The sequence below is a fragment of the Epinephelus moara genome, chromosome 2, assembly GCF_006386435.1.
Source record: "Epinephelus moara isolate mb chromosome 2, YSFRI_EMoa_1.0, whole genome shotgun sequence".
NCBI lineage: Eukaryota > Metazoa > Chordata > Actinopteri > Perciformes > Serranidae > Epinephelus > Epinephelus moara.
In genome coordinates, this window is record NC_065507.1 from 24,230,029 (window position 1) to 24,249,294 (window position 19,266).

Here is a 19,266-nt window from a genome sequence, read left to right on the forward strand (position 1 = left end):
CACACAGAGGCCGAAGGTCACTTCCCTTCCGGGAACCATGGCAACAGACTTTCATGTTAAAGAACAGACAGCATTGAGCATCAAAAGCAGAGAGACAGTAATGGCACAAGGTAACAAAACACCTGCTTCAGTTTTCATGCATCCTTCAATTTCTCCTTTTCAGGCTGGTATGAAGGCGAGCGACTGCGCGACGGAGAAAGGGGGTGGTTCCTCGCCGAGTGCGCAGAACCAATCACATGCCAGGCCACCATCGAGCGCAACATGCAGAGGATGGACCGCCTGCAGGGGTTGGAGACTAATGTGTGAGCAGGATGAGCCAAGTGCTTAAACCACAGAGGGCTTTTCTCACCCTTTGACTCACGAGTGACCTGCCATTTAAGAAGTGAACCCAAAGAAATGGGTTCAGTAACAGCATCAGTGAGCTGCCTTCAGGGACTCCGTGGACCAGGCTGCCTGACTCCTTACAGTGGGTTAAAGATGAAGCCATAATCCTTGCTCAAAGTCCACTAAATATCAGGCACTGTGAGATTCAAAGCAAAGACTTTTCAGGACAAACACGGCAGAACTGTTTTTTTTTATCCCTTAATTACTAATCGCTCCCTGTGTGGGTGGGATGGCTTGACAGTGGGATCTGTCACATTCATTAATTCCCCGGTCGGTTAGAAAACTTCACACCCACTGCCGGAGTCACTGCTTTCAACACCCCGCTCTGCAGAGCGACTGATGGTGTGAAATTTGTAAATTTTGTTATTTTTTTTCAAGCATATTTTTTGAGTGCAAGTGATGTGCAATGGAATAATTGACACTACGGTATCGCTATAGGAGGTAAAATAGACCAAATAGTGTGAAAATGACAGCAGCCTGATTCGTGCTCTGTTAACACGGATCAGGCCGTGTGATGATGAGGAGCTGTGCCAGTAACAATGTAACTATGAAGATGTTGATAATAAGGCAAGACGGTGGGATTGGCAGCTTCTTTACAGCGTGTGGGTTAGTGCAGAAACTCTTCTGAGTGTTTCAGTAGCATCTGAAGGCAAGTGAAACCATTACAATGATACTTAGAAGAAAACAAAACGGAGTGTGCGTTAAGCTGCAGAGGACAAACATGAATGCTACGTGTCTGAAACACACGGCACACGTGTTCATAGTCATAATTATTTGGATGATGAGGATTACACTGCTCTGGGAGGTGTAATCTCGTGTCATCCACGGGTTAAGCAGCATCACCAACAGTCTGTTCTCTACCTGGCTGTTTGTCACCTGTTAATGTCACCACCATGAATCAGACTCTACATTTGTGTCACACGTGCCATTTTTCTCTCCATCCACTCAATGATTTGGAGAGCCTGAAATATCACACACACTAGATGCAACCCAGGGGTGTGTATATGTATATATATATATATATATACATACATCCCCCATAGGATTTATATCTGTGATGTTACAGAGGCAAGCAGAAATTAATTTGTGTGTGCTGATGGTAGGACGGGGGGGAGAGAAGAGCCGGCCCTGCTTTTAATGTGATTGTCCAGTGTGAGTCATCTTTTTAGTGTTGCCATGCCCAGCTAAAGGAAATGAATGGCTTGGTCAGAGTGTGGTGATAACACCATCTGTCAAGCCCACTGCTCTGGCTCCAGCCCAAATGACAACCACAACTGTTGAGCTACATGAAGCGAGGTATGACGGCAGCGGGCGGGAAGGACGCAACAACGTATCCAGACAAAGCTTTGCACTCAGGGAAAAAATTAGCTATGTGATGTCACACATGTAAGCATGAATCGATCTTTATTTCAATCACTTCCTGTACTTGTAACTATTGTAAATCATCTGTGTACATGTAAATATGTAAAACAGCCTGAATTATAACTTGTATGTTTTTCCAAAATACAGATTTATATTGCCGAAACTTGTTTAGTCAACCTTTATGTATTTCACTCCACCATAAATAAAAGCTCAATTGCAGGGGCTTGTCATCTACTCTCAATGATCAATATGACACCTCTTTTCCCCTGAGGACCACCGCTAGATAGACCCAAGAAAATTACTCCACTTTTATTCCTCCAGTAGCACTTGGAACAATAAATTAGCCGTGTGCTCTGTGGACGTTCAGTGCAGATTAATCAGAAATGTGCGTAAATCCTTCTTTCAGCAGCACTTTTTCAGATATTTATGAGATACCGGCTGCTAAATCAGGGGTTTGCAACTGTGTGCTGCTGAAGGTTAACAGCTATGCAGGTGTTCATTGCAACCAAATATCACCCAGGTGATTTTAGAGATTGCTCCCTTAAAGCTCAGAACAAATGGTGCTCTCCAATCATAGAGCAGATTATGGCTCTCCATCATGAAGCCAGCAATATTTGGGAGTAATGGTTATCACTTTGTTTTTCCTTAAATTTCAGCAGGGTAAAGCAGATTAAGATAAGCCAGGTGTGTTTTTGTTTTCAGCAAACTTTCTTTATTGTGCAGTCCATTTAGTGACATTGCTTAAGAACAAGAGCGAGAACGTACAAACTGAACACTGAAAAAAACACAACAGCTACTGGGTGTGTTTGAACATGGATTGGTCCTTGCAAAATAATGACAGAGCAGGCAAAAAAAATGAATAATGGGAGTCAAGTGCATAACATGTTCCAGTACTCATGTCCTGGGTTTGGCCTTTAGGAGCACCAACCAGCTGGTTATCATAAATATACCAACTGACCTCTGTGTCCCAGAATGCAGTACGTTATTCCCGCGGCTCCTTTCTGAAAAACCTGGCCACTTCTAATCATCGTCGTCGTCGTCATCGTCGTTGAAGTGAATGTGTTGTCCTCTCGGGGCAGACGCCCACGTCCTGCCGTAGCCCCGAGTGTTGCCTGTAGGCTTCTCCTGGGTGGTGATGAGGTCAATGATGGCTGTTATGACAGCACAGTCTTTGGACTGGCGGTTTTGCCAGTCCACAGGAGCAGGGTTACAGATTTTCTCCTCCAGCAGAGAATCCAGCTCTTTCTTTAAACTCTGCAGAAAAGACAGGAATGAGAGGTCAGTGAAAGCAGTCTCATCATGAGCTTCGCTGTGTGTGTCCTCCAGCTTGTACAGGGTGTTTACAGGTATCAGACTCCTGAATTTAGACCGGTTTAAGATCATTTTAAACAAATTTAAGACTGATTTCTCAACAATCATCTGTTTCTTATTCAAGAATTGCAGGTAAGTATAAATGTAAGTAATGCATATATATATAGTCCTGTGCAGTGGAAGGTTTTATGTAGGAGTACGGTTATTAGAGTGAATTAGGTTAATCTACATTTTGCCAACAGCTAACTGTAAATATAACATTAAATGACAGCATTAGGTTCAGTGGTAGTTTCAAAGATGTGTAACATCAGACTGGCACTGGCTTCCTGTTACATTTAGAATTGATTTTAAGGCTCCTTGTATACAAAGCACTACATGGGCTTGGACCGAGCTATATGGCTAACTCCCTTGTTAACTATTTGCCTCCAAGAACACTGCGATCACCTGCTGCTGGTTTATTGGAGGTCCCCAGCAACAGCCGGAAAAAGATCAGGGATGCAGCCTTTGTCAATGACGCCCCAAAGCTATGGAACACACTACCCATTAATATCAGGGAAGCTAAATCGATAAATATTTTAAAAAGAGCTAAAACGTGACTGTTCCCTTTAGCCTTTAACTAGCTCTGACTTCCTGATACAGGTCTGAAGCTCTTTCTTTTTACGCTTTTACTTTCTACCTATGCTTCACACTGCTGCAACTCTTTAATTTTACTTTATCTTATGATTTAAAGTTTTATAATTCTATGATTTTCTGAATAAGTTCTGTTTTATGTTCACTCTATTTTCACGTGAAACACTCTGTGCCCTTATTGAAAAGCACTTGGTGCTGCATTTCCTGTATGAAAGGTGCTATATAAATAAAGTGAATTATTATTATTATTATTATTATCATTATTATCAGGCAGCACGGTGGTGCAGTGGTTAGCATTGTTGCCTCACAGCAAGAGGGTTCCTGGCTGGAACCCCAGGGTGGGAGAGCCCTTCTGTGCAGAGTTTGCATGTTCTCCCCGTTTCGACGTGGGTTTTCTCCATGTACCCCCCCTTTCCTCCCACAGTCCAACGACATGCAGGTGTGAATGTGAGTGTGAATGTTGTCTGTCTCTATGTGTCAGCCCCGTGACCTGTGATAGGCTCCAGCCCCCAGCGACCCCTAACAGGATAAGTGGTTACAGAAAATGAGTAAATAAATGAATGAGTTATTATGAGTATTATTATCAGAAAAGTGGACTTTCACACAGAAGGGCTTGACTCATTTTGACAAAAAGAAATTAAGAGATGGATAAATGAGAGATAAAATGTTTGTGGCAATGTTATAATATAACAATATAATAAAAATATAATCATATTTGTAACACTGGATTTAAGACATTACGTCTTTTAAGGACCTGCAGACACCCTGTCATACTACCTTGACAAGGTGAGCGATGCGTGCTGGGGATCTGAAGACGATCCACTGGTCCACGGCGATGGTTTCCTGGTCCTCGTCTTTCTGGATCGTGATATCTCCTCCGAAGAACAGCAGCGAGAACGGGGACACCTCGGTGCAATCGTACAGGAAGATCTGAGGACACGCAGAGAGGTGTCGCTAACGCACAACGACAGCAGCTTTACAACAAACACGCTTACCCACTCGATGACAGGGAGCGCGATCATTATGACACACCGTGCCCGACAGCTATTCTGTGGTGTGGGCTGAAAGTGTCCCATTAGTGAAGAGAGGCTGTGCAAGTTTGAAATGTGTTTCTCTGCCTCCAGTGTTAGGAGAAATGTCATCTTGCCCTGTCTGTGAATCTTGAAAATGTGTTACTCTCTTCTCCATCCATTCTCCTCGCTGTGCTGAACTGACAGATGCTCATGTAGAGGAGTTCGACTATTGATACACAAAATGTAAAAATCCTGTTTTCTTACAGAAATGTCAAAGTGAGTAAATATGTGTCCCAAATTATTGCAACTTCAGACAGAAAACAGAAGTGATACTTTATGTAAGGCGCTGATCTGTATGCACACACTCACAGAGCTGCTCAGCTCTCAGGTCAAAAGCCACACAGACTACATAAGCAGCAGACCGAGGTCAAACAAAACCCATTTCAGATTTGAAAGTAACAGACAGAAGTGTCGGAAATTAGCATCAGAGAGAGGAAGGGAGAGGTGGAGGGAGTGGGTAGGAGACAAGGAGAGAAAAAGAAGTGACGAGAGAGCAGGGACAACTGCATTTGCCCCATCAATGTGTAATGTAATAGACCACCAGGGGCAAGTGCGTCAGAGGAGATAAACTTTAACGTCATCCCTCACTTTCCTTCCTTTTTTTCCCTTTCTATAGCCTTGCTCTTCCGCTCTCTTCTCTCTCAGTAAATAAATGACCTTGACAATTTTGCACTCTCAGAACACCTTACCGTTAGAATAGACACAGACTGTGCACAAAACCACTTACACACAACAAGAAAAAAAAACATTTAATGGTGGTGATAATAATGGTGAAATCCAGCACGACACTTTTCTTCATAATAACCACGGCGGTAAAGTGAGAGACAAAGACACAGGCAGCAATCAGAGAAAACATGAAAGGTGTTTTTCTGTCGAATGGTAACATTCACTGCACAGAAAGAACAAAGACTGATGGAAGGGAGGGGGATATGAGAGTGTGAGGAGGGGCAAAAAAAAGGACAGAAGAGAAAAAGAAAGAGAGAGGGCGGCAGTCAGGGAGCCGCATTGACCGTTTTGCCCCCTCCCCAACACCATCTCTTACATTGTGTCTGGAGGCTTTGAAGCACAAGAGCCTTTGAGATAGAGAGTTGAAAGGCAGCGTTTTAATCAAATATTCATTCAGTGTGAAGCTGGCGCGGCACCACTGCCAACCTTTAACCACCGGTCCTTCTCTCCACTCGCTCGCACCCTCCGCACGGACACATACAAAATCAAACAGACAGAAAAACACACACTCAAATGTAAAAACATTCATACAGCGGCAATAAAACACAGCATACTCACACTGCTCGTCCTCATCTTAAGGTGGTAGATGAGCCACTTGTAGTTGAACTCAGTCTCTTCGGCGTTGACTGATTTCGGGTGGATACACACCTTTCCATCAGCCTGAGTGTACACCTTAACCCTGAGAAGGAAAACATATTTAAGTGTGTAAATTTGACTGGCTGACACTTGATAAACAAAAGCATAATAGTTTTTATTACCATCACTGTCTCAATAAATGACAAAAGAACAGAAGAGGAAACATTTTTCACAGCTACATGTTTTTTGTCAGAGGAGACAAAAAGAAAAAAGACGACTGAACTTTTCCGCAATCAAGAGGAAGACCTGAAGCATGACAGTTTTATAAAAAGATGAATTATAATGTGCTGAGAATTAAGCTGAAAAAATATGGTGATTACTTGGTTGACAGAAAATTAATCAACAGTTCTGTTAACCGATGAGTTATTTAATTCCAACCATCAACTTTCATCTGTTGGCCACCTACGACTAAAACTCTTGGAAACTTTTCCCAAATTTCTGACATTTCATTAACTTTAATAAATATTTCACAGGTGTAAATATGATCCTTTCATTGAACTGTTCTACAAAAACATGAAACTATTAGTTATCGTATCGGATATCAGCCATGAGAAGCAGGTAATTATCAGGTATCTGTATCTGTTGAAAAAATCCATATCAGTGCATACCTTATTGTAGGTGACATGGGCACCAGATTTATGACAAGGAAGAAGAAATGTGTGGTAAATAAAAGACAATAACTCTGTTTCTGTTTCTAATCTCTTTCACTCTCCATCGTGGGTGCAACAATGTGATAGGAGTGCACTGCTAAATCTGTAGAGTATTTTTTTAGCATGTTTCAGTGAGATTTTCATCTTATTTCAGTGATAACAGATGTATTTTTGTACAATTTTGGCCAACTTAATTGAAGAAATGTATCCACACATGCCTACAAAGTGTGTATTTGTAGGCATATGTTGTCGCCCACATTGTTAAAACTCCTTAACACATTGTGTTGAAGTGATTCAGAAGGTAGTTCCAGAAACAACCCATAAGATCTGTCTGGCTTGTTAATTCGACTGCTTCCTGCCATTTTGGCACGGATGGTACCAAAGAGAAGTTGCGATGCAGTCTGCGAATCATCTAACATGAAAGTAACATCATGTTTCAAACTCCTGAGTATCAGCCAGACATAACTGACTGCTTGACTGCGGGGAACAAAGCTGCTTGTACCAGACAGCGTTTCTGATTTAGCAGCAAAACAAACAAGAAGTGCTTCATCGAGCAATGAATCCATTAAACACTGAGATGTTGCGCGGACATGTGAAAACTTTCAACTGTCTTAGCATCACAAGTGTGGACAATTATTTATGCAGAGGAAATGACCCTGGCAATTTCACTGTGCAACTGGGTCTGAAGCTGTCACTGAGGCCGACAAACAAAAGTGACAGCCCCACTGTGAGAGTGTGTGTCTGTCTCCCTGTTGCGTGCCTCTGTCTTTCGCACGCAGGTCACAGCTCAGGTTGCCCGTGACAGCTGACTGAGGGCAGTTTTATGATGACTGCATTGATCTTCAGCTACAAAAGCGCCTCTGTTTTTGACAATTTTCCTAACACGGTCTCTGCACTGCCTCAGGTAATTGTCACAGGACTCTTAAAGAACTCTTACCTGAGAGGTCTGATGAGTTATCGCAGTGTGAAGGCCATTTTTCTGTCTAAAGATCAATAGGAATGATTGTGCACTTCTCTATCTTGTGCCGTGCAGCCCTCTTCCTGTCTGTCTTTGTTTATCTCCCTCTTTGAATTGGCAGACTCACCCCGGCCTCTTTTTGCTGTGGGACGGTCTGATCATGGCCACCTTCGGGTAAAGACCGGCAACAATCACCGCCTTGATCAACTTTTCATTGTCTGGGGAAGGAAGTGAGAGTTAGAGAAAGAAAAAATGAGCACAAGTCCCATATGATATTTTATTTCTGCTCCACAGCTAGCTTTTTTGACAGCTGAATGGCAACCAAAAAACTCCCCTAAGTTACCTGAGTTGACGTTAGATTTGGGGTCTTTGGGGTCCTTGCTGCTGACAAAGCCTGCATGCATTAGATGCTCAGCAAACTGGCCCTTCATATTGTGCAGCATCTGAATAATAAAAGGACAAATCAGTTCTAAAATGCTGCATGTCCTTATCTGCCCAGGCAGAAGTCAATTTAAAAATGTAATGTGTGTTTTTTTCAAAGCACTTCAGCACAGCACTCTCAATCAGCCTGGCTCACCTGGAGTGTATTGGCAGACAGGAAGTTGTCCCAGCAGTACTCCCTCTCATACCTGGCACCACGCTGTTTTGCTTCCTCCCAGCCCTGGACGATCAATGTATAAATTAAGACAACCAATTCATGCAGCAGACTGAGATGAAAGAAAACTGATGGACGTGGGCTGTCTGACCTGGAAGGCATTGACAATAGTGAGGTGGTCACTCTTGGAGTTTCTGGAGAGGGTCCTTCTCCTCATGTCTGCCATCTTCTCTTTGCCCTGAGAGAGACACATGCATTAATAATATCCCTTGAAGACCTACTTTGCAGAGAGAGAAGTCAGCAGATACAGCGCAGCAATGTGTTCAAGTGTGTCTGTGTGTCGCTGTCGACATGAGCTTTCATGTCTGTGAACTCTGGTGCCCTACCAGGGGTATGAAGAAAGGGTCTTTGAAGCTGAGTGAAGCGGCAATGGTGAGTACGGGGTCGAGGCAGCCCAGCAGAGCTCCAAACAGGATGAGTTTGCCAATGTGAGGCTCCACAGGCAGGCGAGCCAGGTGGAAACCCAGCGCTGTCAGATTCTCTGAACGGTCCAGGGCGTTCTGACACACAACATCGACACAACACCCAGAAAAGAAAATCACACATCTTTAGTCTGCTACAGCTCAACATAACGTGTTTTAAACATTTCCGCAAGAGACAGAACAAATATCCCAAAATATAAAATGGGAGAAAGCCTTTGTAAACACAACATATTAATTAATTAAAGCTTTTTAAGGCTCTCTGGAGCAACTGATTTGAATTTTGTCCAACCTCTACATTGATTTTCATTGTGTTTAAACCTTGTTAACATGACATCATTCTCTCGTTTAACCTTGTTAACCCTTTTAATGAACACTTATTTCTCATTTAGTCCTCAGTTTTTTTTCCTTCTTGCTCCCTCCACTAGAGGATAAGCATCTTTGGAACTGGCAGATAATGATTTTAGACAGCAGACCTTGAAACCACACGCTCAGGTTAAGAGACAGTCTCTCTTTTTGAAATGCTACTGTTTCCCAAAAGGACGATTATTCTTTTGTTGCTCGTAGTTCCTGCAGCTTAATACTTTTTTGATGCCACTCTGAATGAAATTTAAGACCAATTTTACAATAACCAAAATCAAAAAGAAAAATCACAAAAACCCAACATGAATGACATGGGGTTTGGCCACATTTATTCCAATATAACACAGGAGTTTTTAGGGGAATACTTGGTGTTTGATGCCAAGGTTTTTTTTTTTTTTGTGATTTTGTGTTTCTCACTCTGCTTGTTGGATTCCACTACCTTCATTCACATCTTGTCGACTTTTTTTTAATTTTTATTTTGCATAAAATACACCAAACCTTGTGTATTGCCTTACACCAGTTTTAGCCATGGCGCAAAATCTCAGTTAAACAGCCAGTTTTCATTGAATTCGCACTTCCCTATGCCGGCCATGCTACAGTTTGAAGAAAGGCATTTGCACATCCAACTGTCTCAGATGCAAGTGCGTTGGAAAAGTATCACTTGAGTCTTTGAACAGAAATGGTGCACAGGCTGTTGAAACACACCCACAGCTGAACTTACACCTGTGCACTCCTGTGATGGTTGGGGAAGTTTCTATTTAAGCTCAATGTTAGAAATAATGGTGTTGAACACTCGCGACGAAGGTCCAGAAGGACCAAAACGTTAATGTTACTAATACATTGTCAAGCTGAACAAAAGCAATGCTACAGTGAAAGCCAGCGAGCAGAAAGTGGACACTCTGCTCTGAGAATCTTGGCCAAAAACAAAATATGAGTGTTGATGGTTCAGCTACCCCAATCTGCGTGACGTTGATGAGAGAGGCATTTGCTTCTGTATTTTTAAAAAACAATGTTACGTCAGAAAAAGCTATTCATAAAATCTAACAAATGTCCTTGCATATTAAGACTCTTGACAGATTGCTTTAAGACATTTAAATACCAGTTAAGGCCTTATGTTTACATTAAGGGATTCAATGCCTTTTAAGACTTTTTAAGGATCTGTGGTTTGGTAAATAGTGTTAATTAAAGCTAACACAATAAGTTAATTAATTAATTAATTAGGTGATCGGTAGAAAATACTCAAGTATTTCTCAACTCCTCAAACAAAAGGTCCACACATTCCCAAATTTCAGCTGCTTAGTTGTTACATTTTGCTGTTTTTGTTGGTCTAAAACATAAAAATGATCAGTTTACTTTCACATAAGACAAAGCAAGCTATTTAAAGACGTTAACATCGATTTCAAGACACAAAACAAAAGAGAAAAATCCAGAAAATTTCCAGATTAATCAATACTCAAACCAATCACAGTCACATTCTTAAGGTTAAATGTTGTTCTTGGTTTGTTCTTAATCACTCATTAAAATGTTTTGAATGTCTTTATGCTTTCTTACCAGGTCTACGAGGTTCTTGATAGCTAGGTTGACGGCCTTTTCAGTGGGAGGGTCAAGAGCTTTCTCCAGGAACCCAGCGATAAACCCGAGCTTCAATATCTAGGCGGCAGACATCACACCACATTACACACTACTCAGCAAAAGCATGCAATTATTTTTACATTAAACCCCCCTCTCTTCGTCTAAGTGCTCGTCACTTGTGGCAAACACTGAATTGTGGGCAATATCCAGGCAGACTAAGGTCTGCTGTAATAAGCTTCATGCGCATCTTCTCATGGTTTGCTTATATCGCTGTTTACAAGATACATCTGACAAAACAACCAACACTGTAGAGTAAACCACATTTATATGCTTCTATCAGTCACTTCAACATCAAAGAGAGATTTTAAATACACCAAACATCCACACGTGATAAACTGAGGAGTCAGGATGCGACTACATTTCTGTGTCTAATACAGTGGTGTTGGAGTGCTTGTGGATTATAGAGTCTGCGAAGGGTTAGCATATTGTCAGTGTTTCTCTCACTTTAAGGACAGACTGATGCATTAGTCCACCTCTCACCCACTAGCTTCAAAACCCACATTACACACACACACACACACACACACACACACACACACACACACACACTATCCAATACAGCCAACTCAAGTAGTGAAAGACACACTCAAACACATATCCAATAAAGCCACTGTTGAGGACAATCATAGCAAACACTAGATCTGAGTGAACTTTGGCATAATGTTCCATTAGCAGGGCTGAAATATGTCTGAGTGGAGTGTGAGGGTTTAAAAAGAAAAAGCAAAAAGAGGAGGGGAGGAAAAAAGTAAGCAACCAAAGAAGAGAGCAACTGTTAATTTAAGAGAACGAGGCCCAGAAGAGAAATGATTATGTTGTCGGCACAAAGAGGGAGAAAGAGCTGCAGAGCAAGGGGCATGAGTCAGCCCAGAATGTCCATCTCTAGTTCTCATTAGGCAGGAGAGGCTGTTATTCAACGTAAGACCAAAAGCGGCAGCGCTGTCCTCACACCCCCCTCCCTGCACTCAAACAACTCATTCACAACAATCTTGTCCTCATCTCAACTCCCCAGCCAACACCTATTTGTCGTCCTCCATCAGTTTGTCTCCCCGTTTCTCGCCACACACACAACCTTGATTTGCAAGCAGAGCTCCTCCAGTGGTGTCCTCATGATTTCGGGTAATTGATAGGCATCCAGCAGGCTGGCCCTGAGACCATTGTACAGATGATAGCACTTCCCTGGACACACTCTGGGTATAGGCACAGAAGAAGAAGAGCGGAGCAGAGAGGGGAAAAAAAGGTTACTTGTTACATCAGTCCTGTGACAAGGGCTTAATTTAAAATCAATGGGATGAAACTTCACACAGTAAGCAGCTCCCTGCTAATTGGGCCTTGCTCCACTTTGATGTCAGAGCTAGCTAACAGAACAGACGTCTCGAGTCACAGACTGGAAACAACCTGGGAGTGACTACGCTTTTCCTTTCTCAGTGTTTACAGATGGGAAGGCAGGAAGGAGGGGGCTGATGGGGAAGACTGACAGAGAGCTGAGATGACAAACACACCCAAAAATAATCCTCCCTGATTAGCGCTGCATACCCTGAGGTGCTAATAAAAAGCATGCCCTCATTATAAAAATGCAAAATATAAAAATACCCCGGAGCACAGACAAGTACACACACACACACACACGCACACACACCTGCCGGCACGTCCTTTCCTCTGTTTGGCATTGGCCAGGCTAACCCACTCTGCTGTCATCGTGCTGATGTTGTTGTTGGTGTCAAAGTTGGTCTCTTTAATCTTCCCTCCATCTATCACATAAACAACGTCATCTATGGTGATGCTGCAAGGAAGAGTGGAGAGAGAAGAAGAGGGGGAGAAAGAAAAAAGAGGCTGGAGTAAAAACCAAATCAGACAGAAGAAAAAAAAACACTTCAAAGGAGTCTGTCAAGAATGCTTAGCTAAAACTCTCACACACACACAATCGTTCAGAAGTAAAAATAAAATTTAGCCCTTTGGTAGGTTTAGAGTCTATATTTAGTGGAGTGATGTGCTGGGAGTGCAGGCAGCTTCTTAATTTGCTCGGTTTGTGTGTGCGTGAGGCTGTGTGTAAATGCATTAACAAATTGCCTGACAGAGACTCAGTGTGCTCCATCCGAGCCAATATGACAGTGCTCATAATCAATCCAAGAAATGTGTGCTAATTAGCCCCAAATACACTGTTTGTATTAATGACTGGAACCTATTACATTACACTTCTACACACATACACACACACACAAAACTGCCTGAGACAGTCATCATACCCCCCCCAAAACTCATCAGAAAGCAACAACCAAAAATACATTTTCAAAAGGGAGTGAGTACAAAGGCTGGACATACCAAACACACACAAACACACACACATCCACACATACCTGGTCTCAGCTATATTGGTAGCAATCACAATCTTTCTAACTCCAGGAGGAGGCCTTTTGAACACCTGAGAAGAGTAAGGGAGAGAGATGAGACTGGTCTCTTCTGATATTGAAGAGGGAGTAAAGCATCAGCAGACACAGAGACAGTCAGAGAGACGGGCACGGCGAGAAACAGAGGAATGCTGACCTGCGTCTGATTAACGGTCGGCATGAGGGAGTGCAACGGGATGATAACGAACCGGTCTGAAACACAACAGGACACAAAAGAGAAACTCAAACAAAACACCATTTGCCAACACAAGATAATACTGCTGGTGCGCAAGGCTGAATGATCACGTCTAAAAATACAACCTTGAATTTCCTGGTAAATATCAAGAATGCAGTAATTCTTTATCACCATTATTTACTCATCTTTGGCGACATATCTCTAGTATATTATTATTATCTAATATAGACAGAGAAAAAAACACAAAAGCAATTCATTAAAAAAAAACCTCCAGTCATGTTTTGTGACATGACAATACTCTGCTTAGATAATGATCATTTGTGTGTAAAGGAGCAGTGTGTGGGATGTGGTGGACCAAGACTGCAAGCAGCTGAAATTTCTCTCATGTGTCAAGCACAAACTCCCACTTAGAAGTCCTTCAGTGTTCATTGTTCAGGAGGTTTTTACTAGGAGCCAAATTAATCAGCAGAGGTCTTTTCCTCTTCAAAACAAAAGGACCAGGTAATTAAAATCGGTAAAAACACTGGATAAAGTAGTTTCACGTTAGAAATCTATTTTTCTGAAGCTGTTCAGCTGCTTCAGCTCAATAACACCTATGGCCTTATCTAGAGTCAGTGTTTGGTTTGTCTGTTTTGGGCTACTGTAGAAAGATTGGGGTGCAACATGGCGGACTCCGTTGATGAGGACCAGCTCCCTATGTAGATATAAACAGCTCATTCTAATACACTCTTTCCATCAAAATTAGCATGTGAATGCAGTTTTTTTTTTAACGCTGGAAAACCTGATAAAAAAGGCGACTGACTCCTTTCCCATTTACGGTAGACCACAGCTGTGTGCAAAGCTCTGCAGTGCATGTGTATGCCTTTCTGTATGTGTGCATTTTTTTTCTGGTGTGTCCTGTTCCACGCCACGGACAGGCCATAAAACAGGTTAGTTAACAGTAGAAAGCAGCATGGAGGCCAGTGAAAAATGTAACAGTGGTTACTTTCTTAATACGCCTTACTTATTCAGTCTCTCTTTCAAACTTCCAAGCGGTGCTTGGATGGAAACAAGACAGTGTTCTGTTACAGCTCATTGCATTGCATTGGCAAAGGGCTAAAATTAGTGTGTCTACCTGGTGTCATATTTCAATCACTGCTGATCGGAGCTGGTGCAGATCAGTCATTTGACCTGTGAGTGAATGCCGATTGTAACCTTTTCCAATAAATGGAAAAGCCAGATGTTAGCAGGTGTTAGTGGGGTTTATTGTGCAGTGGGAATGGGGCTTAAGGCAACAAAAAGGTGACGATTCCCATTCTTCAGTGATTATTATCGATTTCTGCTTATATATCCCCCTAAATCCTACACACTGGATCTTTAATATGTTTTCTCCACAAAAAATTCTTAAAATTCCATCTGCTTCTTTAAAAAAAAAGAAGCCAGAATGTGTGAATGTGCAAACATTGTTCATTACACATGTTTAGCTACATAGCGCAAGATGTCCGTCTCGTCTTTTCTCAGCATATGTGCTCTGGAGGTTTTAGAAGTATTCCCATCACACATCCTGGGCTGAAATAACGTATTTTTTTTCTCATTATCAATGATTTATTCCATCTTTTTTTAATAATTATCTTTATTTATTTTTAACAAAAAAAAGAATCTACAGAATATTTCCTTGATATGTCTATAAAGTGTAAGAAACTGGCCTGTAATTGGCTTCCAAATTGGTTACAATGTCACAAATCATGCTTATATACATGTGTTAAACTGAGATTTGAGCACAGAGAGACTTTCTCCCTTCAGCACCTGAATGTGAAACAGCATTCTAGTGCCAAAATCTGCACAAACATCAGTTTGCACACTGAAGGTCAAACATCCAAGTAAAAATAAGCAAAGCACATTTTGAGTGGAGGAGGGCTTAAAAAGCACAAAACAGCACATCCATAAGTCAATAATATTCTCCTCTACTGTTTATCAACCTGCAAGTCACTGGTATGCATTTCCATGTCACATGTGTGCGTGTACCTGATCGGAACATCTGCTGAGCCGTGAGCAGGTCATTGAGACTGCTGATGTTGTCCCAACCAGGCAGGAAGACCAAGATTGCTCCTTCCTGTCAGACAAAGACATGACACAACACTTAGCAGCTGAAAGACATACAAAAACCAGCAGGGCTTCGGAAGAGTAAAAAAAACAAACAAGGAACATCCTAACTGCCAACAGAAACAAACAGCCATTAGCCCGAGGAGCCTCCTAAACAACCGAGCCAAGTGAACAAGGTGCCTGTTTCCTCGGAGGAGCTGAGCCGAGGCAGATGGAGATGACTTGCTCTGAGCTCAAAACCTCCACATTCAGTCACACAATAGGCGCTGACACTGCCTGCCAACATCATTATGACAACAACATCTTCCCACTGCAGTACAGCCTCTGTTCCACATTACCACAAGGATAGTCTCTCTCAACGCAGCAAAAAAAAGAGAAAAACAATTAGTCACCTGGAAAATGTAGGCACACAAATACAAGCTGAGAAAACATCAGCAGGATAACAGATGATTTGGGCTAACAGAGTTGGAGGTGTTCCAGTGCGAGCAAATCTTTGCACATTCAGTTGTCTGACAATGGAATGGATGACCACTTAACACAGAGTAGGTGTCAGCCCCCGAACATTAAAACAACATCGCATAATGCTGCATTGGATGAAGATACCTTAAATGATTGATGATGAGCAATACTGTTACTGCAGCAGCAAAGACATAATAAAACAATGAAAACTTGCAAGATGGAATATCTAAGAGATATTTACTAACAGATACTTACAGTGTTATTTTTTAATCATAATGAACTAACAGAGCAGACATCTACATACATCAAATAAACAGAACAGATGTAGAAATGTAAATCATGTAGCTGGACAGTTCAGATTCAGCAAAGTCGCACAATAACACAAACAAGCTACCAATCAAGGAAGTGGTAGACCAGCAGCTTGTGTGTTCAGTCAGGTACAATTACAATTGTTGTCAATGGAGCCTGGCTTTGAAGAGAGCATAGATAAGTGTCAATGTCAGTTCAGCTCAACACAGAGCTCTGTGACTTAAACTCATCAAGAAATTTCTCCATTTTGGATTCTTGGTTCAATGGAGGCATTTCAATTCTTGACAAAGTCAATGTAACATAGGGTGTGTAAGTGATATAGCCTGCATTACATTGAGAGTAATGCAGTGAGAGCGGAACCAAGCTTTTAGCGTCTGAAATAATCAGTGAAGTCACGCTGCTCCTAGTGTGTAAATGCACAGAGCATCTTTCTTAACCCCTTGAAACCGGGAGCGACATCACTTTTCTTGCGCTGCTTTCAGGTGGCTTTCACAAATATTTAAACCTTTGAACGCTGAGCAAATTGGTGTGATTTCTTTCAAAAAATATGGGGAAAAGGCACTGAACTACTTGGTAAGAAATGTCCCACAAATTGTGAAAACCCCCCCCCCCAGAAAAATACAGAAAAAAAAGCAAGGGAAAAACTATATTTTAAATAATAACAATAATAATAATAATAATGATAACAGTATTATTATCACGTTTTAAAAAAGGAGGATTTAAATTATGTTACAGGATTATTATAATTTCCAAGCATTCTTCCAGGTCATTTCCTTGTTTGTTTTTATAATTTTCTTGTTATTAATTTTCTCTTTTTACTAATTTCTTGCTGATTTTTTGGGTCATTTCCTTTTTCCTTGCTCATTGCCTTCTTCCAATGTTTACAAGAAACCAAGCTGATTTGCTTTGCTTGGTTTCAGAGGCTTAATGGGGAGTTGGACAGCAGCTGCTCCGTTCACATTTTAGAGAATGTAATTGATGTTTTCCTCATTGATGATGTCTTATTTCACCCACCCACAACTAATCCATGAGTCCCCGTGTGTGTAACAAGCAGAGTGTACGCATGTTGTGAACCTGCCTACGTAAGCGCATATTACTATCTGAGTAATGTGCCCTTAAATAGCAGTAAAAACACCATTCTGACTTTCAGACCAGCTTTTTGTTGGTCAAGGGCACAATCACTTTCTACTGCCTCAAAATAGCAACGCACCTGACCACACCTCAATTTAACACCTTCACGCCCATGGGTGAACTGATGAGCACAAGTACATCTGGTATTTCAAAACGTGGGCGCTGACCGTGAAAATAAAAAGCGCGTCAGGGTGAACCCGGCAATGACAACTGTGCTGCACTGGCACCACTTTGTGCCTGGTGTAAGATAGGGCCGTAAATCTTGGACACAAATGTGAAGGCTGCAATTTATGACACTCACATGCAGATCAGACTGTACAAAGCAACCTGAAGCAGCTTCTAAAGACAATGCTGTATTCACCATGCTGAAAAGATCAGAGATAAATAATGTTTTTACCCACACATACGTGCTGATGACAGTAATTTAAGGTAAAAAGTAAAGTTTCTGGAAAAGCTTTCTGGCCGCATCAAAGACCTAAATTTAAACAAAAATTATTCTCAGGATAATATTAAGCTGGTACAAAATAACCCACTCTTTAAAAATGACTATTCATTTCCTGAGAGGAAAGAAGGGGAGATGAACAAGCCCTGAGCACCTCTGCCTTTTAATTAAAGCAAATCATTATTACCAGTGCTCAACCACCGACACCCACATGGGACTGTATATGTGTGTATTAATGCCTGTGCATGTGTGTTTGAACGAGAGAGGAGGAGGAGAGAGATGCAGACAGTGTGCCTAGTTACAACCTGACAAAAGCACATGTCCACACACATGCAGCAGAAAAAGAGGCTCTGATTAATTCCAACAAAAAATCAAGTAAGAGCGCAGTGGTGTTGGCCTACTACTTAGCACGCACACTAGCTGCACCACCTACACACACATAGTTGCACCCAGCAGGCATTCATTAATGCCTGTATGTCAACCCCCTAGGTGTCTAATCACAGACTCCTGCAACATAATTAACCAATCATCACAGTCGAAAGCCTGGCAGACGGCCCGCATCCTCGGTTCAGAACGCCGTCACGGAGAATCAGCCAGTTCCCTCTTGGCCGTTTGACAATGCCACGGCGAATCAGCTGGTCGACTGGCTCAGGGTGGCCGTGACTGATAGAGATACGGCTTCATATGGGAAGGGATAATTATTCTGTCTGTCTGCGTTAGTCACTCCTCATTCTGGGCCTGTCCCTTTTTTTTCTGCTCCTCTCTCATATCACAAACGTTTATCACAAACACAGTCACAAACTAACAAATAAGTTCAACTAGTTCCACTTCATTTGGAAAAATATTTTAAAAGTGAGAGCAGACTGTGTCTTTTTTTTCCTTCCTCTCCTTCCTCCATTTTTCTTAGTTGTCCTCACTCTCGTTATTCTGCTTTTAATAGGCTACACTGAACGGTATCGATTGCAAGAATTTATTCCATTGTGCAGTCTGTTTTCTAACATGTTGGCACAAGCCTACGTGACTGACAAGAAAACAGTTGGAAAATACAAGAAACATGCTGCTAATACAAATTTTATTGAATTTACTGAAATAGCAACCATTTTTCAAAACTTTCTGCTCTGCTTTCATTACATGAGCAGCAGCAGCTCCTGATATGGGCATAGTTAGACTACTGGGTCTACTGAAAGACTAAAACATTCACATTAAAAAGAGAAATGTTTTATCTGACTTAGCTGACATACTCCACATTACCAGCCTCTAAATCCAACACTGAAATTGCATAGAGGCGAGGAAATTTAACAAGAACTAGAAAGGGAAAAAAGGGGAATGGACGTGCGTTGGAAGAGCATCTGTTGGATCACTCATTAGCACAGATCAGCTGCCAGGATCTGTGTTATTTCCTCTGATCTAATATCATTCAGTGTTTGGAAGCTAGCCCTACTGTTCCTTCCATCTGCTGCACCT

General features: G+C 41.8%; 2 protein-coding genes across 2 annotated transcripts in view; one reads left to right on the top strand and one right to left on the bottom strand.

Moving 5' to 3' along the window:
- Positions 1 to 1,964, top strand: part of LOC126404891 (rho guanine nucleotide exchange factor 26-like) — a 37,637-nt gene extending 35,673 nt beyond the window's left edge. The window contains exon 15 of the mRNA XM_050068291.1: positions 164 to 1,964. Within this exon, the coding sequence (XP_049924248.1) occupies positions 164 to 306 (143 nt within the window). The 3' untranslated portion in view covers positions 307 to 1,964. The remainder of the gene's footprint in view (positions 1 to 163) is intronic.
- A 469-nt stretch (positions 1,965 to 2,433) lies between these two features.
- Positions 2,434 to 19,266, bottom strand: part of dhx36 (DEAH (Asp-Glu-Ala-His) box polypeptide 36) — a 34,216-nt gene continuing 17,383 nt past the window's right edge. Inside the window, exons 13-26 of the mRNA XM_050068277.1 lie at positions 15,384 to 15,471; positions 13,341 to 13,396; positions 13,154 to 13,218; positions 12,436 to 12,579; positions 11,869 to 11,986; positions 10,719 to 10,817; positions 8,712 to 8,885; positions 8,477 to 8,563; positions 8,308 to 8,391; positions 8,074 to 8,173; positions 7,858 to 7,948; positions 6,045 to 6,165; positions 4,465 to 4,617; positions 2,434 to 3,000 (exon numbers count right to left, since the gene is read on the bottom strand). Coding sequence (XP_049924234.1) covers positions 2,767 to 3,000; positions 4,465 to 4,617; positions 6,045 to 6,165; positions 7,858 to 7,948; positions 8,074 to 8,173; positions 8,308 to 8,391; positions 8,477 to 8,563; positions 8,712 to 8,885; positions 10,719 to 10,817; positions 11,869 to 11,986; positions 12,436 to 12,579; positions 13,154 to 13,218; positions 13,341 to 13,396; positions 15,384 to 15,471 — 1,614 coding nt within the window. The 3' untranslated portion in view covers positions 2,434 to 2,766. The remainder of the gene's footprint in view (positions 3,001 to 4,464; positions 4,618 to 6,044; positions 6,166 to 7,857; positions 7,949 to 8,073; positions 8,174 to 8,307; positions 8,392 to 8,476; positions 8,564 to 8,711; positions 8,886 to 10,718; positions 10,818 to 11,868; positions 11,987 to 12,435; positions 12,580 to 13,153; positions 13,219 to 13,340; positions 13,397 to 15,383; positions 15,472 to 19,266) is intronic.